The sequence below is a fragment of the Bubalus kerabau genome, chromosome 4 (genome assembly GCF_029407905.1).
Source record: "Bubalus kerabau isolate K-KA32 ecotype Philippines breed swamp buffalo chromosome 4, PCC_UOA_SB_1v2, whole genome shotgun sequence".
In the NCBI taxonomy this organism is placed as follows: domain Eukaryota; kingdom Metazoa; phylum Chordata; class Mammalia; order Artiodactyla; family Bovidae; genus Bubalus; species Bubalus kerabau.
The window spans coordinates 38,171,742-38,191,841 of record NC_073627.1 but is presented as its reverse complement, the minus strand read 5'-3'; the positions used below and the strand labels follow the sequence as shown (position 1 = coordinate 38,191,841).

At 38.8% G+C, this 20,100-nt stretch overlaps 1 protein-coding gene across 6 annotated transcripts in view; it reads right to left on the bottom strand.

Annotated features, from left to right (window-relative positions):
- RABEP1 (rabaptin, RAB GTPase binding effector protein 1) overlaps positions 1 to 20,100 on the bottom strand; it is a 98,804-nt gene that overhangs the window by 4,972 nt on the left and 73,732 nt on the right. For all 6 annotated transcript variants that reach the window (XM_055576802.1, XM_055576799.1, XM_055576800.1 and 3 more), the window contains 6 exons: positions 16,213 to 16,329; positions 11,124 to 11,222; positions 6,575 to 6,715; positions 3,171 to 3,360; positions 2,483 to 2,538; positions 107 to 205 (listed from right to left, as the gene is read on the bottom strand). In XM_055576802.1, the coding sequence (XP_055432777.1) occupies positions 107 to 205; positions 2,483 to 2,538; positions 3,171 to 3,360; positions 6,575 to 6,715; positions 11,124 to 11,222; positions 16,213 to 16,329 (702 nt within the window). The remainder of the gene's footprint in view (positions 1 to 106; positions 206 to 2,482; positions 2,539 to 3,170; positions 3,361 to 6,574; positions 6,716 to 11,123; positions 11,223 to 16,212; positions 16,330 to 20,100) is intronic.

Below are 20,100 nucleotides of genomic sequence, written 5' to 3'. Positions count from 1 at the left end.
CCCCCTGCATTGGGAGCACAGTCTTAGCCACTGAACCACCAGGAAAGTCCCTGGTTTTTTTTTTTTTTTTTTTTTTTAAATGAAACTACCAACAACAATGTTTCACCTTAGCAGCAGTTTCTTTCTTCAGCTGTTCTTCCAATGTCATTTTCATCTCCTGAAGACTCTCAAGCTGTTGAGACTTCTCTCTTAATGTGGACTCCAACTGTAAAAATTAAGAAGGAAAAAGCTGAAACACAGAAGCTCCCTGCGGGTGGCAGCACGCCTGCCAGAGGAGCCTGCAGCCTGAGGAACTGCACCCAGTGCTCGTCTTCCCAGGCCTTGGATACTGGTATGCTTGGAATCTTCTCCTTACCCTCTGATATCTGTGGATTTTCAATCTATTCTTCAAGACCTATTGTTTCTTTTATTAAACATTTATTAGGTACCGCCTACGTGCTGCAGGAGAGACAGACATGTAAGTTAACTGTGGCATATGACCATGGATGAAGAAGCACGTAACTCTGCCAGAAAAGTTGGCAAGGGCTTCCCTGAAGAGATGACATCTGACCCTTAAAGGGGAGAAGGTGGAGAGAGACTGCAAAAGGAAGGAGTTGACACATAAAAATAATGAGTTAAGGAACTGAGCTGAGTTCTTGCTACCTCACAGCACAGGGTGCTGGCCCTGGACGCTGAGGCCCAAGAGGCAGTGGTGAAGCTGGGGAGCCCAATTGGGCTAAGGGAACACTGAAGGGTTTCAAACCAGACTGGCTCACAGTCAAGTTTATAATCTTTAAAGATCACCTCGGTTTCAATACAAAAATGAATTGAAAAGGGATACATTTTGGAGTCAGGGAAAGAAGTTAGGCTGTTACGATGAGTCAGGTGAGCACTGACGTCAATCCAAACAGTGGGAGTGGGACAGACACACACACTGGGACACTGGTGACTCCGGCCAGCACAACCTTGACAGCACGGGGGGCCGAAGCCAGGTGGCAGGCGGTGGAGGAATGAGTGGGAGGTCGGGTAGTGGAGATGACTCTTTCAAGAACTCTGGGCATAAAAGGAAGAATAAAGATTGGTAGCTGGAGAAAGAAGTGCAATTCAAACAGAAACTTCTCCCCTCTTTACTAGGAGGCCTCTGAGCGTGGCTATGCAAAATGGAAAAAACCAATTAAAACACAGAAGTTCAAGGCCCACAGTGAAAGGAAGATAGCAAAGATGCCAGGAAAAGACGTGAGTGGTTCAGTCAAAGCACATGTGCAGTGACAGAAGACTGGTCAGAATCAGGTCATCACCCTTTAAGATGCAAGAAAAGAGAAGACTGGGAGGAAAAAGGCAAACATGTTACTGCAGAGGCAAGAGCTGAAGATGGTCCTGCTTATGATAGCAGTACAAGGCCATCATGAGGTGAGGTGAGTGGTGACTGAACAGCCACTGCAGGAAACGGAAGGGAACAACTAAGAACAGACAAAAAGCTACTGAGCAACACATGGCACCAGGAGCAGGCATGTTACTCCTTCCAGTGGTCCAAGAGCCAGAGAAGGTGGACACCAGGATTAGTCCGGGGTTGGGCATAGCGAGTAAGGTCAGCAGAAGGACAAGGTACGAGGGGGCTGGCAGGCCCTGGGGGAGACTAGCTAAAGAGACAAGCCCTGTCAGATGCCACTTAGAAGCAAAGAAAGCAAAGTCATGAGGAAGCTGCTAAAACCAGAAGAAAAGGAAAAGTTCAAGGAACTGAATGTCTGAATGAGGTTCTCAGACAGATAAACCTATAGGATAAAAGGCTAGAAAGATGGTAGACTGGGGTCAGGAGATATGAGCCTGAAGTGAGACGTCAGAAGTGGGGCAAGGTGCAGGCAGGAGTGTGGGAAGGAAGGGCTGGGTGGAGGTAAAGGTCACTGACTCAAGGAATTATGAGGCCAATGAGCTGAATGGGGTCATTTACCAAAAGGTGTTCATGGTGTCTAAGAGACGGAGACTAAGGCAGGTAGAAAACATCACCTCCTGTTTGTAACAGACTTCATATATATTTCCATGGTAGCTTTAAGTATGTATCATGTCTAGACCATGCCTTGGGTGGTCCAGTAGCTAAGACTCCATGCTCCCAATACAGGGGGGCCAAGGATCGATCCCTGTTCAGAGAATTAGATCTCACATGCCACAACTAAGACCCAGCACAGTCACTTAAACCAGCCAAATAAATATCCTTTAAAGAAAAGACCATGCCTTGCCTGTCTTCCCACCACAGTGGAAGCTTCAGACTAAGTCACATCTCAGTCTTCCCTGTATCTCCTCCTGCCAACACAGAGCAGGCTCTCACCAAATGGTCTCTGCTGTCATCAGCCACTATATTCCATCATATTCTACTATACCTTTCCTGGGTGTTCCTTGAAGGCAGGGACTATGTTCTAAATACTTTATTCCTTGAGTCTAGCACAGTAGGACTCAATAAATACCTACTAGCTGCTGACAGAATCAATTTGAAACTTGTAAAACTCACCTGTCCTTTTTCTACTTTTATTCTTTCTAATTCAGCTTTTAGGCTAGAGATGGAAGCTAGGAGGAAAAAAGGAGACATGTTAGCATTTACTGATTATTTTGCATTTAAATCTTAAAATGCCCTTTTGTACCACAGCTCAATCTCACAACAAAAGGAGTCAAATGTACTGAACACAGTGAGTAGGGTGGTGGTGGGGGACCAACATCCTCTTCTCACAGTTATCCCCAACCAATCAGCATAACATTCAAGCTCATGTCAAAGTCAGAGCGCACACAAATGAACACCATGGCATAAACTATCTCTGCCTCAAATACCGACACTTCACGATGTGGTGGGGTGGGGCGGGGTAACCCTGGCAGAAGTCTGTTAACACTTCTAAGTTCTGAAGGAACTGCCACCTATCTTCTCACAAGCTCCAGTGTCTGATTCAAGTCCTGAGTTCCCTGTCTATTTAGTAACTGCCAGAGAGGCCACCAGAGCTCCTAAAAAGATGAGTTTGCGTTGTTTTTTTTTTAAACTCCTTATCAGGAGCTATATCAGAACATGTGGGAAAAGGGACTGAGTCCTTACTTAGTTCCTCCCTATACTTTTTGTTTTCTACATTCCAAGACTATGTACTACTTCTTATAACCAGAGAAAAGTTCTATTTAGTGCCTCCAATTCTAAACTACATCATTTTTATCTTCACCTATTTCTTCTTTGCAGTTTTCTATTTCTAGCTGCAGAGTTTCTTCAAGGTTTTCTTTTAAACACTGTTCTGCTTGAATCTGCTCTTTCAGGAAAAGTATTTCAGCCTTCAGCTTTTCTTCCATGTGATCCGCTGCTGTCCGCACATTAACGATATTCTCACGGTATTTTAATACCAACTCCCGGAGTGCCTGGATCCAAGAAACAAACAGTTATTGGGTTTTTAAGGGTGAAAGAAAATAAACAAAAAAAGCTAAAGCTTTTCTGCAACCAGAACTTCAGATATTATTTTAGACAGTTCAAAACTTAGGACTTTGAACCCAACCCATTATGGGCTTCAAGAGGCAGGTGTCATGCCATGTTAATATTCAGTATGTTATAGAAATAAGATAACATTGCCAAGCAAAAAATGTATATTGTGAACTACATATTTTTCCCTCAAAACTGTTTTATAAATGGAAAAATTAAAATGTTGGATGATTTACAATGTGGGGTTCACTATGAATAGCTTAGACACTTCCACTATTATCTGCTTTAAATTTGAGAGGAGTTAGTGAATGAGGACCAAAAAGACTGAAACTCAGTAACAAGTGTGAACTCCAAAATGACAAAATATACTTATTTATTTATTCATTCAAATAAACACTTGTTGAACATCTACCACAAAGGCAAAGTACTGTTAGGTCTGAGGCAAATATGCAATGAGAGGCTTTCGAAGGTGATCAGCTGTTTTTCTGTAATAAATTCAGTTTAAGTCTTATTTTACTTTTTCCCTAAATTGTAGTTGTCTTCTTCTAAAAACCCTCCCAATTATATCCTAAAGCAACCCTACAGTAAAAACTGGGCTTCTTAGATAACTACAAAATGTATATAAATAATAAAATAATAAATAATAAAATAAAATAAATAATATAAATATATATATATAAATATATAAATAATAAAATAAAAGAACAGCAGGGAAAAAAGTAATTGAAAATCCGTATCAAGAAACATTTCATTAAGATTTATTAAAGAATCAAGCTTTACAGGCTAGACTGGTTATACCTTCAAGGATTCTTGGCATTTCTTAAAAATCTAGGTATTAAAAGTGTCTATAGAACATGGAAGAGAGGAATCTTTCCTGCCAAGAGAAAAGTTTGACAAAGAAAGTGGAATACTGACAGCAAAAGTAGACAGGTCCCCAAAACTTTCTCCCTGATGATATTAGTCACCAGTTCAGAAAGGACAGAAAGCTCTTCAGAGTGTCAGTAACCTGAGCTGAGACCACAGGTTGGGGGAGGGCAGGAAAAGGAGAGGGAGACAGCAAGGAGCTAAAAGGAAGGGCAGGCAATGGAGCCTGTGTAAATAAGAACAAAATATAAGTCATGTTAACATCTATACAGGAAAACAGAATGAGGTCCAAACAATAGGGGATGAATCTGTAGGGCAGGATTAGGAAACATTGTTACTTACAAAGCTATAAATATCTGTAATGTCTGACTTTTTAAAATTTAACAATTATAAATTTCTTAAAAAAAAAAAAAAAAAAAAAAAAAGACCAAAAGATTTTACAAGAAATATTTTTCTATTTTGAGAGTTGCTTTATGAAATCTCATCTTTGCCTATTTGATTTATGTTTACTTGGGTTTAGCCCAAGATGATATTTTTCATATATTGAAAGATTTTTAAACATGAATATAAAGGCTGGAAAAAGTTGAGATAGTTATGAACGTCTCAAGAAACTTCAGGCTTCGCAGCCCTGATTCACCCAACCACAAAAGAATGGAAGTGATCAAGTGTTATAAAAGTTACCAGAAGACAGGAGGAGTGTGCTGTATCCTAATTACTATATAGAAAACCTAACATTACAAGGAGCCAGCATGGAGACCCCCTTCAAATATTTCATTTCTGGTGCATTCTCAATTATCCTGCAAGAATACGAGAGACCTTCAATTTGGCAAAGGATTTTTAGATACAGCATTGAAAGCATAAGCCAACAGAAGAAAAGGAGAGATAAACTGGACTTTATCAAAATTAAAAACTTTTATGTTTCAAAGGACACCATCAAGAAAATGAAAGACAATCCACAAAATGGGAGAAAACACTTGTAACTCATTTATTTACCTGATAAGGTACTTATATCTAGAATTTATAAAGACTTCTTATAACTCAAAAAAATAAAAAGCAAACAACCCAATTTTAGAATAAGCAAAGGATCTTAAAACAGGTATTTCTCCAAGGAAGATATAAAAATGTCCAATAAACATATGAGAAGATGCTCAATAACCATTAGGGAAATGCAAATTAACCTTAGGGAAATGGAAATCAAAACTACAATGAGACACCATTTCACACCCTCCAGGATGGCGATAATCACAAAATAAGATAACAATGATTGTTAGTGAGAATGTGGAGAAATTACCCAGCAAATCCACTCCTAGGTTTAAACCCAAGAGAAATGAAAACGTATGTCCACACCAAAACCTATACATGAATGTTTATGGCAACATAGTCATAGTCCAAAGTGGAAACAACCCAAATGTCCATTAGTAGACAAAGGGATAAACAAAACAGCCATACAGTAGAGTATTATTTGGTCATAAAAATGAATGAAATCCTGATAACATGTTATATGACATTAATGAATCTTGAAAACAAAAAGATATATGAAAGAAGCCAGACACAAAAGACCACAAATTACATGATTCCATTCATATGAAAGAAAGGACAATCTATAGACAGAAAGTAGATCAGTTGTTGCTTAAGGCTTGGGGAGGAAGGGTTGAATAAAAGGTAAGGGGATTCTCTTCGAGGTTATGAATATGTACTAAAAATGGCTGTGGTGACAGCCACACATCTGAGAATATATTTTAAAACATTGAATTGTACACTTTTAATGGGTAAATTATTTGGTAAGTGAATTATATCTCAGTAAAGTCTGGTTTTTTTTTTATTTTATTTTTGGCCACATTTCCAGTTGCATCCATGTGGCTGCAAATGGCATTATTTTGTTCTTTTTTATGGCTGACTATTTTCCATTGTATATTATGTACCACATCGTCTTTATCCATTCATCTGTAGGTGGACATTTGGGTAGTTCCCACGTCTTGGCTATTGTGAATAGCATTGTTATGAACATAGGGGTGCATGTATCTTTTTAAAATCACAGTTTTGTCCAAATATATGCCCAGGAGTGGAATTGCTGGATCATATGAAAACTCAATTTTTAGTTTTCTGAGGAACCTGCATACTGTTCTCCACCGTGGCTGAACCAACTTACATTCCCACCAACAGTGCAGATGGGTCTCCTTTTCTCCACACCCTCTCTAGCATTTATTTGTATACTTTTTTAAAAGGAAGAATTTATAGACATTTCAGAAAATGTACTTGTTTACATTTTTGATCATATAGAAAACAAGTTACCTCCATAGTGTCTGGGAGAATGAAGTCTTCTGCTTGTTGTAATGACACATGCAGGCTATGCTTTCCCTGAAGACTGTCATTATCCTTCTGTAACCTCACCAGTTCTTCTGAAACCTGTTCCCGTGACTGCATCAGCACTGCCTAAAATAGAAACAGACACTAATCACAGCCAGAAAGGTAAATCCTGTCTGCTGATAACTGCACCAGCGAAAAACAAAGGTCAAACGAAATAAGGGCTGAGGATGGAGGCTACATGACAAAGCTCTGTAAGACTCACAGAAAGCACATCAGAGATTTACTGACTTACAGCCATTACATATATTCAAGGGGATAGGAAATGAAGCAAGTACCTGAGCTCATTCTCCACTGTTTCTACCAAAGGCTTGAAGGTAATGAATTTCTTCCCCCACATCCCTAGGACCAGCATCTCTAGCTCAATGGAAGAGGTTTACATAATTGAGACTTGTATCAAACACAGTGCATATTCCAAGACAACTCCTATCCTCACAGCATGGCATCCCACAGGAAGTAGGGGAAACAGAAAGCAGTGACTTCATCTTTCATTACACACATATATATTCAAGCTCAGGACCACAGTGAGTGGCCCAAGGACCCCAAATATTACGAAATACAGGGCATTTGAGGAGCTCATTCTTAAATGGAACGTGTTCTTACTTTTTCTGCTGGCTGATGTATAAAACAATTTTAGGTATTTCCTGTGAATTTATATCAATATAAAAGTCAGTCAGCTAATTTGAGTATGACATACAATTGCAGATACAACTGCAGATACAATTCTGTAAAAGTATTTCTGATAATTTTTAATACTAACCATTGAACTTAAAACATACACTTAACAAGATTACTCTACCTTCAACATTTGTTTAGTGGCTACTATTCTAACCAAGCGTTTTACTGCCTATGGGAAACAGGGATAACCAACAGACTGCCCTAGAGAAGTTCATGGTGCAGTGGAGGGAAGACAAGTAAGCCCAGAATCACCCAACCATACTACAGGTGCTGTAACAGACAAGGGTATTGCACTGATAAAGGGACAAAGGGCATCTAATTAGCAGAGAGGATTCAAGAAGATTTCCCACAAAAGGTGACCACTGCATCTGAAGGACAACCAGGCTGCTGGTAGGAAGGCAAGGTCATGTAAAAGTTTTGGTTAATTCTACCAGCTCTTATTTATTTCAGACCAGAATGCTGCCTTATGCTTAATTTCAACCCAACAAAATATTAGCACTCTACTACCTTTTGGATATGAAAGAAGGGGAAAGAGAATATGTTTATATTTGTTTATTACTGTAACGAGGAAAACAGAAAGATAAACCAAGAATACTTGTAAAATATCATGTATAGGAGTGGGTGGGAACTGAGTGCAAGGATGAGGGAATGGCAGTGGAATTTCTAAGTGGTTACATATGCTTATGGTTCTGATTTATGAACCATGTTGCTTGTTCAGAAAACAAAAGAGTAAATCAAAAAAGAAGAAAATAAAAAATGTAATACACAGCTCCATTTGCTTCTGTTTGTATTCAATAGACTGGTTCCAAATAGGAAAAGGAGTATGTCAAGGCAGTGTATTGTCACCCTGCTTATTTAATTTCTATGCAGAGTACATCATGAGAAACGCTGGGCTGGAAGAAGCACAAGCTGGAATCAAGATTGCCGGGAGAAATATCAATAACCTCAGATATGCAGATGACACCACCCTTATGGCAGAAAGTGAAGAGGAACTAAAGAGCCTCTTGATGAAAGTGAAAAAGGAGAGTGAAAAAATTGGCTTAAAGCTCAACATTCAGAAAACGAAGATCATGGCATCCAGTCCCATCACTTCATGGGAAATAGATGGGGAAACAGTGGAAACAGTGGCTGACTTTATTTTCCTGGGCTCCAAAATCACTGCAGATGGTGACTGCAGCCATGAAATTAAAAGACACTTACTCCTTGGAAGAAAAGTTATGACCAACCTAGACAGCATATTCAAAAGCAGAGACATTAGTTTGTCAACAAAGGTCTGTCTAGCCAAGGCTATGGTTTTTCCAGTGGTCATGTATGGATGTGAGAGTTGGACTATAAAGAAAGCTGAGCACCGAAGAAGTGATGCTTTTGAACTGTGATGTTGGAGAAGACTCTTGAGAGTCCCTTGGACTGCAAGGACATCCAACCAGTCCATCCTAAAGGAAATCAGTCCTGGGTGTTCATCGGAAGGACTGATGTTGAAGCTGAAACTCCAATACTTTGGCCACCTGATGCGAAGAGCTGACTCATTTGAAAAGACGCTGGGAAAGATTGAGAGCAGGAGGAGAAGGGGACAACAGAGGATGAGATGGCTGGATGGCATCACCAACTCAATGGACATGGGTTTGGGTGGACTCCGGGAACTGGTAATGGACAGGGAGGCCTGGCGTGCTGCAGTTCATGGGATTGCAAAGAGTCGGACACGACTGAGCGGCTAAACTGAACTGTATTCAAACTGATAACACAACCATAGAAAGAAAAACCAATTCAAGTAATTTTTAAACACAACACCCAGACTGTAAATCCTCACCTGGGATACATTCTAAGGGTAAAAAGAACTACAGTTGTTCTCTGGTATCCACAGAGTATTGATTCCAAGACATGCTCCCATACCAAATGTGAGATACTCAACTCACAGCCAGCCCTCTGCATCCATGTATGCGGACCCAATGGATATGGAGGGCCAACAAAGAAATGCTGAACTTCACTTAATAGGTTTGCTGTTGGTAGCAATATTAATGTAATCACTCTAAAACTATTGTGTCCCCATCTTAACCAAGTGATGGAACTTAATGTCACCAACAACGGAACCACCCATCATAGCATGCCTCTTGTTATGAACTTTCCACTGAATCATTTCATCCATGTAGTATGCTTTCCAAACTGTCTGACCATGTGGAAATAATCAGACAAATACACTCTACAAGGCAAATGGTCTGGACTCTTATTAACAATGTTAATGTTGTAAATGCCAAAGGAAAAAAAAGAAGTGGGTGACTATTCTAGATTAAAAGAGAATAAAGTGACATGACAACAAAGTAACAATATGTGATCTTTGACTGGTTCCTTGATCAAAAAGTAAAAGGAGCACTAAAACAATCAAGGGCTTTGGGGAACAATGGTTACATTTTAAGCACATAATAACAGTATTGTGATTATGTAGAACAACTTCTTTGTTCTTTGGAGACACATACTGAAACATTTAGGAGTGTCATGATGTCTACAACTTACTTTCAAATGGCTCAGAAAAAAAAAACAAATACACATGTACATTATATAACATACATATATATGAAAGAGACTGAGTAACAACTGCAAGCACATAAAATGTGGCAAAATATTAACTGGTAAGCCTAAGTGAAGATCTTATGAGTGTTCATTCCATAAACATAAACATCTCTCAGTTTGAAAATTTTCAAAACAGTGGGAGATATCAAGATTCCAACCAACCATTACCATAGCTACTCTTCTCTGAAGAGGAGAAACTGAATAATGAAACTTTGCCAGCATTTAACTGTTTTTGAGGTCAGATTATTATTTCATAGTCTAATTAATGAAAAGACATGAAACTCTCCAGTCAATGTTGAGAATGAGATGTTCCTCAAAAGACCAGGGCTGCTATTCAGGGGTCAGCTCAAGGCCATTCATATACTGACCCAATGCCCCTCAAAAACAAACAATTACCATACAACCTAGGGTCTGTGTGTTTTCCTGTCATCCCTGGAGGAGATGGACAAGAGGCAACTCTGCAGGATCACTCCAGCAGGACCAACACTGGTGTAATTTACAAAGGGCCGTCAGATGCAGGGCTCCAACTCTGAGAAAATGGAAGGAAAGGCAAATGGAGCCTGCCTGGGGAGGAGGAGGCCCAAAGCTGGAGAACAATTCTGCAGGGGTTCCAGGCAGTTCTTGTTTGGGAAGCTATCTGTTCCTATTCCTCTCAAAACTGACAGCCTTCTGGAAGTTATCCATTACTGTAGCAATTATGATGCACTTTTATCAAATCATAATGCCTATGAAATTACTGAGGCTTTTTTCTTTTTTTTAATAAGTCAGCTGTCCAGGAAAAGTGCAGTAGCTGCTCAAAAGCTGTACCTCTCCTAGGGCTTTTAGAGGTTAACATTTAACTTGTATTTATAACTGAAAATTAAATGCTGGTCCATAGTTTATTTTGTTTAGATTTCTCAAATCAAAGAAAAGTAAGTTAAACGTGATCATTTTTTTAAATCAAGAGGTAAATTTAAAAAAAGAATAATCTCTTTACATAATCTTGTTCATTACTAATGTTCTGTAGGCTCTGAAAAACATAACAGGAACCACTTTGGCCAGGAAGATAAAGTCATATCAAAGATTATTTCAAGATAAAATGCATTTAACGTGTTGTTGTTAAGTCACCTAAGTCATGTCCTACTCTTTGAGACCCCATGGATTGCAGCATGCCAGGCTCCTCTGTCCTCCATGATCTCTTAGAGTTTACCCAAAATATTTACCATAGTTAATGTTAATTTAACTGTTAACTTACCATCTGTTCCTGAACATCCCTCTTTGCCTGGGAAAACCCCTGCTGTAACTCTTCAAGTAATATTTCCGATGCTTGGGCTCTTAGGACAAGTGCAGAGATCTTGAAAGAAAAAAAAAAAATCATACACAGAAAATATGGCTATTAGGAATCTGGCTATTCTGAAACTAATTCTACCATCTCCTGCTTAATGTCCAGAATTGATTTTTTTAGTAGTTCATAAAACACCACTCATCTATCATTCAACAAATATGTGTGGACCTACTGTGTACAAACGTCTCAGCCTTTCAGATGACACATGGCAGTACCAAAACTCCCCAGGGGTCACCCACTGCCATACATGAACAACGCATTATATGGTCTCTAGACACAGATATTAATCCATGTGACCCAGTTATAAATTTTACTCTTAAAAGAGCTAATTAAAAATCAAAAAAATTTTGAAACTGTCCACACACACACAAAAACCCACACAGTTTAAAGGATAAACAAATCTTCTCTGAACTAGCTGCAGTCTTCCAAGATGATGTACTTAAGAGAACAGATACATGAGAAACTCCCCTGAATTAGTTTAATGTTCCCGATGAGGGGTTTATGTACAAGTTGATGACTTGTATATAAGACTGGTAAAATAAAAACAAATTTGGTTAGACATTTTAAAAATGATTAGTTTCAGAATTCTGTCTCCAGTAGTAGCAAAATAGGTAGTGTGAACCAACCTTCCTGCTGAGAATTAAGAAAACCAGACAAAAATAAGGCAAAAAATAATCACAGAGCCGAGGACCAGAATGAGGACACTTGGAGAACCGGATGCAGCCTCTGCAACAGCTCTTCTCCAGAAGCACGTGCCAATTCCAAAAGAAACAGATGCGACACTGAAAAACGGAGCAGAGCGTCTCAGAGCCTCAGGAAGAGGGGCAAAAGAGTCCAAGACCCACTACACAGGAATTCCTGGTAACACCCTGCACTTTGGATTGGGTCCCCAAAGGGACATACCCAAGAGTATAAGGAAAGAATTTAAAATAATCCAACCTTCACAACTTCATATAATCTCAATTCCTATAAACAAATTAAGGTGATCCATGATTGGATTATTGGTGACCCACAACTAGTTGTCTGCCTCTAAGAAAAATTATTTCATTTCAACAATTTTCATATATAATGTCTAGCACTCAAGTAAGAATGCACAAGAAAAGACTATGATAAAAAAAAACAAAAGGAAATGATAGAAAACAAAACATAAACAGATCTACAATGAATCCACATATGTTATTAAAAGCAGACTTTAAAATAGCTGTATTTGATCTGTTCAGAAATTTAGCCCCACCAGAGATTTAATGGAAACAACAAAAACAACCAAATGGAAATAATAAACTACAAAAAGCAATTATCCAACTTATTAAAAATTCAATGAGTAAATTTAGATTAGACCTACTGGAAGAGAAAATCAGTGATCTGATGATAATAAAGACAAAAATGATGGGAAATAAAGAAGATTAAAGAAGCCATGTAGATGCAATGCTAACGTCTAACATACAAAAAATATTTGAAGATCGTAACAGTCAATGGAAATAACTGGTCGAGTTAAAATTAACCTATGCAAAAACTCCATAATTTCACACCTACACATACTCAAGAGAAATAAGTCCACATGTTCACTAAAAGACATGTACAAGAATGTTAGAAAGTGTGTTCACTCACAATAGAAACCAGAAACAATCCAAATATCTCTCAACTGTAGAATAGATAAATGAATTATGCTATAATCATGTTACAGAATATACACAGCATTAAAAAACCTAACCACTGATACACAGAACAGTATGGATAAGTCTCACAGACACAATGGCCAAACAGACTGGATGCTAAAGGCTACACACCATATGATCCCATTCACATGAAGTCCAAGAACAAGCAATACTAAAAACATAGTGTTAAAAGCTAGAATACTGGCCACCTCTAAGTACAGCAGGTGGGGTATTTACTTATTAGTAAAGAACATAAAGGTATTAAAAATGGTCTATATCTTGATGCAGATGATAATTTATTACCTGGCAAAACTGTCCACAAAATAAAGCTCACCAAATTGTACACTTGAGAGTTATGCACTTTACTGTATCAATAAAAACAAATTTTTAAAGAGACATATGGTTGAGAATATTCCAATTATGATGTAAGAACACTGGTTCAGAGACCCAAGATACCCTGTGAACTCCAAACAGCAGAAATATGAAGGAAAATACACTGAGGTATATAGTAGAGTACAACTGTTAACAAAAGACAAAAGAACATTTTTAAAAAGAGCTAGGGAAAAAATGACATTTTTCCTTCAAAGGAGCAATAATAAGACTGATAGCTGACTTCTCATCAGAAACATGGAAGCCAGAAGCGATGGAATAATAACTTCAAAGTGCTGAAAGAAAACAACATAAGTACTCAGAATTCTACACCTGGCCAGAGTATCCTTCCTGAATGAAGGTGGAAGAAAAAGATATGTCTAATAAACAAAAATATGAGAGAATGGACTTCTGGCACTGTCCAAGAGGGACTAAGCCCACCAAGGCCATTCTCTCCCCTGATTACACCCAAAAATTTCTGGGTAAAATACAAAAAGCAACTACCTGAGGACTCTAAAAACTAAACAAAAGCAGACGAGAAGAAACAATTTATACAGCAGTTTACTGCTTATTTGGGGTTTTTTCCTATTTTCTTGCCAGCATGACTCTGAGAGCGGCTCCAACTGTAAAGCAACAAGAGAGGCAGCAGCACAGGATAAACAACTGTCTTTCTGACCACAGGGCCAGTCCCTGTGAGCTGAAGAGTAGAGTGGTATTGAGAGAGAAAGCTAGAAGAGGATGCCATCCTGTGCGTGAACCAGCACAAGTCCCACACTCACCCCTGAGCTATATACACACAGGGACACAGCCAGAGAAGCACGGCAAAGGCTTTCAAAAATGAACTGACATTAGAACTACCTACTACACTAGGCAAGACAGAACTTATGAACTGAACCTAATCTGGATAACAGAACTCAGTCTCACAAAAAACCATTCATAGTCTCCGAGATCAATCTAAAAGTACTTGACATAGAAAGAATCAGGAAAATGTGGCCAATTCTCAACAGGAAAGAAAATCAACATATGCCAACTCCATGATGACCTAGATTGGAATTATCAAAGATTTTGAAGTAGCGATTGTAACTATGCTGCCTAGAGTAAAGGTGAATACTCTTGAAATGAATGAAAACATAGTTCTCAGTAGAGAAATAAAAACTAAAAAAAAGTGAAAAACTGACTATCACAGAATCTGTCACAAAAACAGGTGAACAGATTAATCAATTAAAATAGAGTCCTGAAACTGACCCACACATGTATGTTCACTTGATAGCTTACATAGATGATCTTGCAGAGCAATGATAAAAAGGTAATCTTTCACTAAATGGTACAGGAATGGACTATGCAAATGAAAAAAAGAATGTATAAAAATTTACCCTTATCTATAGCTTATACATAAAACTCACTTCTAGATGGATTTTGGATATAAATGTGGGTAGCTATAAACGATGAAGCTTCTACAAAATATATGAAAATATCTTCATAACCCCAGGATCATGATAAAAATCACTAAATCATAAAGAGAAAGATCAATAAATTTAACTATATTAAAGTTAATAAACTTCTTCAAAAGACATCATTAAAATAACAAAAACATAAGGTACTAGGTAGAAGACATTCAGGACACATCACCAAAGGTTCTAACAAGATTATGTAAAGAATTCCTAAGAGAAGAACAAGCAAAAAAAAAAAAGAGAGAGAAAGACAACCCAATTAAAAAAAATAAGACTTGAGAAGTAATTTCATACATACACACACACACAACAATATTCCAATGGCAAATAGGCACAAAAAATGCTAAATAACCTCAATGGTCGTAACAGAAATGCAAACTAAGCCACAATGAAATACTATTACACACCTACCAAAACAGCTATAGTTAAAATAAAACAAAACAAAGTCTGCCAAGACTGTGGACCCACAGGAATTTGCTGGGGAGAGTATAAACTCATACAACCACTTTCCGGCACTATTATCTCCAAAAGTTGACATACATTTTGAACATTTTGACCCAGACATTCCACTCCTAGGCATATACCCAGCAGCAGCAACATGTGCAAAAAGTCCTATACAAAAATTTCAAAGTAGAATTATTCATAATATCCCAGAACTGTATACAACCCAAAGGCTAATCAACATTAAGATGGATAAATTATAATATAACCCTATAATGAACTGTACAACTATACAACAATGAAAATAACAACTGCCACACATTTGTAACCAGGAACGTCACAATGTTGAATGGAGAAAGACAGACACAAAAGAATACAAACTATATAGTGCACTTGTTAAAATAAAAAAACAGACAAAACTGATCAAACGGTGTTAAAGTTAGGGCTATACTTACTTCTGGGGAGAAAATAGTAAGTGGAGGGGGGAAGTGAGGGTTTCTGACGTACTAGCTAGGTTTCTTGCAGAAGGAAATGGCAACCCATTCCAGTGTTCTTGCCTGGAGAACCCCAGGGACAGCGGAGCCTGGTAGGCTGCTGTCTATGGGGTCGCACAGAGTCGGACACGACTGAAGCGACTTAGCAGCAGCAGCAGCAGCAGCTAGGTTTCTATCAATCAATCTTGGTGGTTATACAGATATTAGTTCAGGTATGTTTGGTGTATCTGTATATAAGGTTGGGGGGTTTTCTAGGCATGCTACACTTTTTCAAAAAGTCAAGAAGATAACTAGTATCTTTCTTGTCAGCAGGTTTCTTATGCAGCAGAAAAACCTAATAAAAATCAAAGGGGAAAAGGGAGCCAGAGCCTCCTGATTATTCACTCATCAGTTATTTCAAAAGTTATTTTCCTTAAATCTGTAAAACAGACACCAGAGAAAGATCAGTTTGAGATATTTTTATCTGAAGGAAAATAACAGAACTGTCAGATCTTCAGGGCAAGGAAAAAATATTACTTTGTTTTCAGAACTCTCTTATTTAAACAACTCAGTCGTCTCCCACGGGTCACATTCTAAAACCCTCATTTACCTGGTGACTTGAATCTTCAGTGCTCTGCTTTATGAAGTCTTCCAGTTCCTGTTTATCTTTCATTGTCTTCTCTAACTGATCATTTGCTTGCCTTAGCATCACCTGTAGTTTTTTCACCTATGCAATTTTAAATGTCAATTAGAAGGAAGTACCAGAATTTTCATAGAATTTTTTTAAATCCCTAGCTCCAGAAAATTTTAAATATAATCTTTTTTCCTGAGAATCATATTTTTAAATTTGGGGAAAAATTGAGATGAATTAACTATACTGTGCTTTACAGTTAACAACACATTTTTCATATCCATTTGAAAATATACGCTTTTCCTCTCCTATGTCTTCTAGGTTAGGGCCCTGGCCTCCTTGACTATAATCTGTCTTCAGCCTCCAGTCTACAATCCACACTAACACAATAAATATTTCTAAAATGAAAGTCAAATCATATTAAGTCCCTACTTAAAATCCTTAAATGCCTCCCAAAGTCTTCAAGATAAAATTTAAACCCCTTCAGTCATCACAACACTGCTCCCCTCAGTGATCTCATCATGGCCTTCCCTTTGGAGCTTCTTTTCCCACCATTTTCCCCAACTCTCTCTCTTCTCTATCCCCTGACCCTCACACGTACTATGTCTAGCCACATGAACTATTCATAGTCCCTGGAACACACAATTTTCCTTCATGACTGTTCACATCTTTCCTCTCCTTCAACACCCTTTCCCTACTAGCTCTAAAACAAACTTAGCTGAACCCTAACCCTAACTCTTGAGAGATCCAACCAGTCCATTCTAAAGGAGATCAGTCCTGGGTGTTCTTTGGAAGGAATGATGCTAAAGCTGAAACTCCAGTACTTTGGCCACCTCATGCGAAGAGTTGACTCATTGGAAAAGACTCTGATGCTGGGAGGGATTGGGGGCAGGAGGAGAAGGGGACAACAGAGGATGAGATGACTGGATGGCATCACTGACTCGATGGACATGAGTTTGAGTGAACTCCAGGAGTTGGTTATGGACAGAGAGGCCTGGCGTGCTGCAATTCATGGGGTCACAAAGAGTCGGACATGACTGAGCGACTGAACTGAACTGAACCCTAACCTTCCCTAGTTAACACCCCATAGTTAAGTTAGATGTCTCTGCTCCTTATCTAGTTCTATTTGTACAAGAACAACCCACACTGAAAGGATGGCTTGGGTTGAAACACTAAAAACTCCCCATGGGCAGTACTGTGTTCTCTCTGTATCTAAACACTCAGAACCCAGCAAAGTGCCTACACAGTTGAAGCAAGAGCAAAATGTCTGACATGACTATGGAACCCAAGATGACCCCCATTCCTATACCAAACTACCAGAGGCCATCTATTGCTATATTAGCTTCACAAATAGCTTTAGAAATTTACCTTTGAAAAAAAGAAAAAAAAAAAAAAAAGAAATTTACCTTTGAGCCATCTAAACACACACACACACACACACACACACACGGAGGAAATTCATGCCAAAGGCATTTGAAAATATTAAGTCATCATTCTAATCAGCTTAAGCTTAAAGACTAGGGTATCACTTCTATAATAACCAAAGAACAATCTGAAAATATAAGAAAAAAAATTATTTTTTTCCGTGTATATACTTGCACAAGTCTACTCTCATGAAATTCTATATTATGTCCTAAATGTTATCAAGGAACCCACTATTAGGCACTGTATTTGGAAAGTTCAGTTCAGTTGCTCAGTTGTGTCTGACTCTTTTGCGACCCCATGGACTGCTGCATACCAGGCTTCCCTGTCATCAACTCCCAGAGCCTACTCAAACTAATGTCCATCAAGTCAGTGATGCCATCCAGCCATCTCATCCTCTGTTGTCCTCTTCTCCTCCGGCCTTCAATCTTTCCCAGCATCAGGGTCTTTTCCAATGAGTTGGTTCTTTGCATCGGGTGGCCAAAGTTCTAGAGTTTCAGCTTCAGCATCAGTCCTTTCAATGAATATTCAGGACTGATTTCCTTTAGGATGGACTGGTTGGATCTCCTCACAGTCCAAGGGGCTCTTAAGAGTCTTCTCCAACATCACAGTTCAAAAGCATCAATTCTTCTGCACTCAGCTTTCTTTATAGTCCAACTCTCACATCCATACATGACTACTGGAAAAACCAGAGCTTTGACTAGATGGTAAAGTAATGTTGGTAAAGTAATGTCTCTGCTTTTTAATACACTGTCTAGGCTGGTCATAACTTTTCTTCCAAGGAGCAAGCATATTTTAATTTCATGGCTGCAGTCACCATCTGCAGTGATTCTGGAGCCCCCAAAAATTAAGTTTGTCACTGTTTCCATTGTTTCCCCTTCTATTTGTCATGAATTGATGGGACCAGAAGCCATGATCTTAATTTTCTGAATGCTGAGTTTTAAGCCAATTTTTTCACTCCCCTCTTTCACTTTCATCAAGAGGCCCTTTAGTTCTTCTTCGCTTTCTGCCATGAGGGTGGTGTCATCTGCATATCTCAGGTTATTGATATTTCTCCCAGCAACCTTGATTCCAGCTTGTGTTTCCTCCAGCCCAGCATTTTGCATGACGTACTCTGCATATAAGTTAAATAAGCAGGGTGACAATATACAGTCTTGACTTACTCCTTTCCCAATTTGGAACCAGTTTGTAGTTCTATGGCCAGTTCTAACTGTTGCTTCTTGACCTGCATACAGATTTCTCAGGAGGCAGGTCAGGTGGTCTGGTATTCCCATCTCTTGAAGAATTTTCCACAGTTTATCGTGATCCACACAGTCAAAGGCTTTAGCGTAGTCAATAAAGCAGAAGTAGGTGTTTTTCTGGAACTCTCTTGCTTTTTCGATGATCCAGCGGATGTTGGCAATTTGATCTCTGGTTCCTCTGCCTTTTCTAAATCCAGCTTCAACATGGAATTTCATGGTTCACATACGGTTGAAGCCTGGCTTGGAGAATTTTGATAATTACTTTGCTGGCGTGTGAGATGAGTACAATTGTGCAGTAGTTTGAGCATTCTTTGGCATTGCCCTTCTTTGGATTGGAATGAAAACTGACCTTTTCCAGTCCTGTGACCACTACTGAGTTTTCCAGATTTGCTGGCATATTGAGTGCAGCACTTTCACAGCATCATCTTTTAGGATTTGAAATAGCTCAACTGGAATTCCATCACCTGCACTAGCTTTGTTCATAGTGATGCTTCCTAAGGCCCACTTGACTTCACATTCCAGGATGTCTGGCTCTAGGTCAGTGATCACACCATCGTGGTTATCTAGGTCATGAAGATATTTTTTGTATAGTTCTTCTGTGTATTCTTGCCCCCTCTTCTTAACCTCTTCTGCTTCTCTTAGGTCCATACAATTTCTGTCCTTTATTGTGCCCATCTTTGCAGCAGCAGCAGTTACATGAAATGTTCCCTTGGTATCTCTGATTTTCTTGAAGAGATCTCTAGTCTTTCCCATTGTTTGCCTCTATTTCTTTGCATTGATAGCTGAGGAAGGCTTTCTTATTTCTCCTTGCTATTCTTTGGAACTCTGCATTCAAATGGGTATATCTTTCCCTTTCTCCTTTGCCTTTCGCTTCTCTTCTTTTCTCAGCTATTTGTAAGGCCTCCTCAGACAACCATTTTGCCTTTTTGCATTTCTTTTTCTTGGGGATGGTCTTGATCACTGCCTCCTGTACAATGTCACGTACCTCCATCTATAGTTCTCCAGGCAGTCTGTCTATCAGATCTAATCCCTTGAATCTATTTGTCCACTGTATAATCTTAAGGGATTTGATTTAGGTCATACCTGAATGGTCTAGTGGTTTTCCCTACTTTCTCCAATTAAGTCTAAATTTGGCAATAAGGAGTTCATTATCTGAGCCACAGTCAGCTCCCAGTCTTGTTTTTGTATTGTATTTGGAAAGGTC